Below are 4811 nucleotides of genomic sequence, written 5' to 3'. Positions count from 1 at the left end.
GGTGAGCCAAAAAAAAAAAAAAAAAAAAAAAAAAATCTCCCAATAAAGAAAAGCCCAGGCCCAGATGGCTTCACAGGGGAACTTCATCAAACATTTAAAGAAGAGTTCATGCCAATCCTTATCAAACTCTTCCAAAAAACTGAAGAGGAGGGAACATTCCTAAACTCATTTTATAAGGCTAGCATTACCCTAATATCAAAGCCAAAAAAGTACACTACCAGAAAAGAAAACTAAAGGTCCATATCCCTGATGAATATAGATGCAAAACTTCTCAATAAAATACTAGCAAACTGAATTCAGCAGTACATTAAAAAGATCATTCACCATCATCAAGTAAGATTTATCCTTGGGATGCAAGAATGGTTCAACATACATAAATCAGTTTGGTATGTCACATTAATAGAAAGAAAAAAATCATATGATCATCTCAAAAGATGCAGAAAAAGCTTTCCAAAAAATTCAACATCCATTCATGATAAAACACTCTTAACAAATTACGTACAGAAGGAACATATCTTAACATAATAAAGGACATATAAGTCCACAGCTAAATGGTGATGGGAAAACTGGACATTCACATGTACAAGTATGAGACTAGACCCCTAACTTACACCACTCACAAAAATTAAATCAGAGTGGATTAAAGACTTAAATGTAAGACCAAAATGCATATATCTCCTAGAAGAAAACACAGGAAAAAAGCTCCTTGACACGAGTCTTGGCAATAAACTTTTGGATACAACTAAAGCACAAGCAACAAAATCGCAAATAGACAAGTAGGACTGTATCAAACTAAAAAAGCTTCTGAATATCAAAAGAAATAATAAAATGAAAAGACAATCTATGGAATTGGAGAAAATATTTGCAAACCATTTATCTTATGATAAGAGGGTTACTATCCAAAATATATAAAGAACTCATACAACTCAATAACAGAAAAATAAATAAATAATAATCCAATTAAAAGATGGACAAAGGACCCGAACAGACCTTCATCCAAGTAAGATATACAAATGACCAACAGGTATCTGAAAAAATGCTCAACATCATTAATATAATCATTAGTGATGCAAATCAAAAGCACAATAAGCTATCACCTCACACCTGTCAGAATGGCTAGTATCAAAAAGACAAGAGATAACAAGTGCTGGTGAAGATGTAGAGAAAATGGAATCCTTGCGCACTGTTGATGGGGTTGTAAACTGGTACAGCCACTGTGGGCGGAAGTTCCTCCAAAAGTTAACAGAAACTACCATATGATATTGCAATTTTACTTCTGGGAATATATCTGAAGGAAACAAAAACACTAAGTCAAAAAAGAGATATCTGAACCCCCATGTTAACAGCAGCATTATTTACAATAACCAAGACGTGTTCCCCATTGTTCCCTAGTGAATGAATGGATACACGCAGATACACACACACACACACACACACACACACACAAATAGAACCTTATTCAGCCATAAAAAAGGAGGAAATCCTGTCACTTGCAACAACATGGATGGACCTTAATGGCATTATGCTAAGTAAGTCATACAGACTAAGCAAATACCAAACGATCTCATTTATATGTAGATTCTTAAAAGAAAAACCTCACAGAAAAAGATCAGATTTGTGGTTACCAGAGGTGTGGGCCAGGGTGAGGGGAAATTGGACAAAGGTGGTCAAAAGGTACAAACTTCCAGTTTTAAGATAAATAAGTACTAGGGATGTAATGTACAGCAAGAGGACTACAGATAGCACTGCTGTATGATACTTGTGAAAATTGTTAAAAGTAAATTCTAAGGAGCTCTCATCGCTTGTTTTTGGTATGTATATGAAATGAGCGACATTAAACTTACTGTGGTAATCATTTTATGATGTATGTAAGTCAAATCTCATGCTGTGCATCTTAAAACTTACAGAGTGCTGTATGTCTGCTGTATCTCAATAAAACTGGTGGGGTGGGTATGTACAGACCAGAAAAAGTAGGTACACTTGGAGATAAGCCAGCTCCAGATTTTTTTTTTAAAAGAGAACTAGTTTATGCCATAAAATATTAAAGCTCTTCCTTACTAGCAAAAATCCTCTACAAAGCAAGACAGATTGAGTTTCCCATTTTCTAAATTATCCTGAGGAGTCTCAGTTTTACATCTTCTCATGCCATATTTTGGGGCTTGGATATAAGAAAGAGGTAAGATGACACTGAAATAGGATGACACTGAAAATGGATGAGAAGTAAACAAAAAGGATAAAAACTAAAACAGCAAAAAGGCTCTTTGTCATCTGCACAAAGTACTTACTGCTTTGGGCTATCATCATACCTTTTTTGAGAACACCAAACCTTGCTTTTATAATCTACCACAATGTGATATGAGAACCGTAACAATCACCCCGAAGGGCCACCACAGACCATAAAACAAGCACAGATAAGGAAAATGGGTAGTTTACCATAGAATGATGGAATGACCACAGATTTCCCCAAAAGTCACCACAACTCTTAACCCACATGTGTGACAGCAGCTCTCCTGAGCTCAGCCAGTGATTGGGAGACAGAGGGAGTCTCTGAAAGAAGAACCTCAGGGTCAAGCCCCATCAGGGCTGGGACACAGTCATGTCTTCATCCTTGCTGGAGATGGCATGAGAACATGACTTGCGAGATCCAAGAGGCTAAATACTGATTTATCCTTTTTTTTTTTTTTTTTTTTTTGCGGTACGGGGGCCTCTCACTGCTGTGGCCTCTCCCGTTGCGGAGCACAGGCTCCAGACGCGCAGGCCCAGAGGCCATGGCTCACGGGCCCAGCCGCTCCGCGGCATGTGGGATCTTCCCGGACCGGGGCACGAACCCGTGTCCCCTGCATCGGCAGGCGGACTCTCAACCACTGCGCCACCAGGGAAGCCCCTGATTTATCCTTTTAAAAGCAAGCATTAAAAAATCACATGTAGTGTATGTACCTTTACTGCTTCACCTGCTACCAAGAGGCACACCTTGGGTTCCAACTGTGAAATCCACACGCTCAGCAACACAGCCCAGACCTCGGTCTCCAACAGCATTCCGGACACCACCTGTGGGAGTCAAAGACGAGCTGCCACCCGTCACTGCCAAGAATGGAAAGAAGCAAACTGAACTCACTGACATCTCACAGCTCCTTCTACAACGATTTTATTATAAATATGCTCTTTTGGAATAAACAAATACTGCATTCAAGACGATCGGCAAACCTGTTCTAAGGTAATGAAAAGGAAAATGGAACCAGGAACCACTTAGAAGTAGAGATAAATAGCAAAGTCACCTGCATGCCATGCTGAGCGCCTTTCCCCCAAGAAGTAACAGGAGGTTAACAGGGGACACAACATTTCTCATTAGCCCATTAATGAAAATAAGCTTCGAGTCTGGTACTTTGCACTAGCTCTGTAAACTGAACTGCTCCTGTCCTCGGTCCTAAGAAGTAGAATGGGAAGACGGTCAGTCTTCAGATCCCAGCGTCAACTAGGAAGATCTTGACTTTGTAACTCTTTGCTCTCAGACAAAACTGTCCACTACTTGCCAGGAGTGATGTCAGAGTAGTCTTTCAGCACCCCGGCCAAGTGCTCATTGTGAGTTTTAAACCGTCGCTTTTTCTGTGAAGCTGGCTTTTTCCTTCTCTGAATAGGAGCCTACAGGAAAAGGTAAAGACAGTTAGAAACAATGGCTACTCAGAGCAGTAATATGGGGAGGATTTACAAAAGATGCCCCAGAAACCAGCAGCAAAGAGATGCAGGGTTTGTGACCTTTTTTTCTGTTCTGCACCCCAGACTCACACACACCAATCCACACAATCCTTGTTCGAAAACACAAACCAGGGCTTTCTGTTACAGTGAAGTGCATACCTCCGCCTGGAATAAATGGGCTGGCACGAAAACTAACCAGAACTATTGCAGGCATGAAGTGGATAAAAAGAGAGGCAGTAAATCTCTCTTGTTTTTCATCTCTATTATCAGGTTTAAAATTTTATCCACCATTAATTACCAATAAAACAAAGACCTGAAGCAAATACAGCAAAATATAGAGATATGGGCAAATTGGGAAGTGGATGAACACAGAAAGATTTGTTAAATATTATCCTCTTTTCTTCACTGTATACCTGAAATACTAATATCACATAATATCAACAAACTAAGCAATGATGGGAAACCATGAAGTGCTGCAATCACACTAATTCTTGGAGATCGCTGGCAATAAATTTTCCCTTTTAAAGGAGTCCTAAAACTTCACTGAATAAAACACAAAGTCACAAACAAGTCAAGCTACAAAGGCACGATGGTGGACAAGGGAAGGAGGGTGTTAGTGAAATATTTCTCATCCTGGCTTTGACCCTGGGCTGCAGAGAGCTGGTTAGCAGGTCTTCATTCAATTACAAATCCCTCCAATGAGCAGGATTTGGGGGCTATAAAGACAGTAATATATGGTTCCTAAGGGATCTGAAAGTCAACAAGGATAATTCAGTGTGATCAGGGCTAAGGCAAAGCCAGGCACCGAGACCACTGGGCTCCAGGAGCAAGAGGGGTAGGGAGTGGGGTGAAGACCATAAAGGCCAGAACGATGAAGCAAGCCCCTGGCAGAAACTGGGAGCACAACACGTGGGCACTGCACGCCCTATGACTGGAGCTTAAGAGCAGGCACTGACTGCCAGGGAGGTTCTCACATACCTGGTGAGCAGCCCCTGAGGGCAAAGAGGTCCGCTGGCCCTCAATACACCAGACGTGATCTGAATGCGTCTGACCAAGGTCACAGGATTAGGACACAGAAAAAACTGGAAGGGAGAACTACCTACCTACCTGCTCTTCCG

General features: G+C 40.9%; 1 protein-coding gene across 2 annotated transcripts in view; it reads right to left on the bottom strand.

Moving 5' to 3' along the window:
- Nucleotides 1-3126: 3126 nt before the first annotated feature.
- Nucleotides 3127-4811, bottom strand: part of GTF2E2 (general transcription factor IIE subunit 2) — a 68892-nt gene continuing 67207 nt past the window's right edge. The window contains exon 8 of one of the 2 annotated variants that reach the window (XM_007447625.1): nucleotides 3127-3639. In XM_007447625.1, the coding sequence (XP_007447687.1) occupies nucleotides 3523-3639 (117 nt within the window). In that variant the 3' untranslated portion in view covers nucleotides 3127-3522. The remainder of the gene's footprint in view (nucleotides 3640-4811) is intronic. The other variant, XM_007447624.1, reaches the window with a different exon arrangement.

This window comes from Lipotes vexillifer, unplaced genomic scaffold (assembly GCF_000442215.2).
Source record: "Lipotes vexillifer unplaced genomic scaffold, Lipotes_vexillifer_v1.1 scaffold1318, whole genome shotgun sequence".
NCBI lineage: Eukaryota > Metazoa > Chordata > Mammalia > Artiodactyla > Lipotidae > Lipotes > Lipotes vexillifer.
Note: the sequence above shows the minus strand (reverse complement) of the source record. Positions and strands in the feature narration are given on the sequence as shown.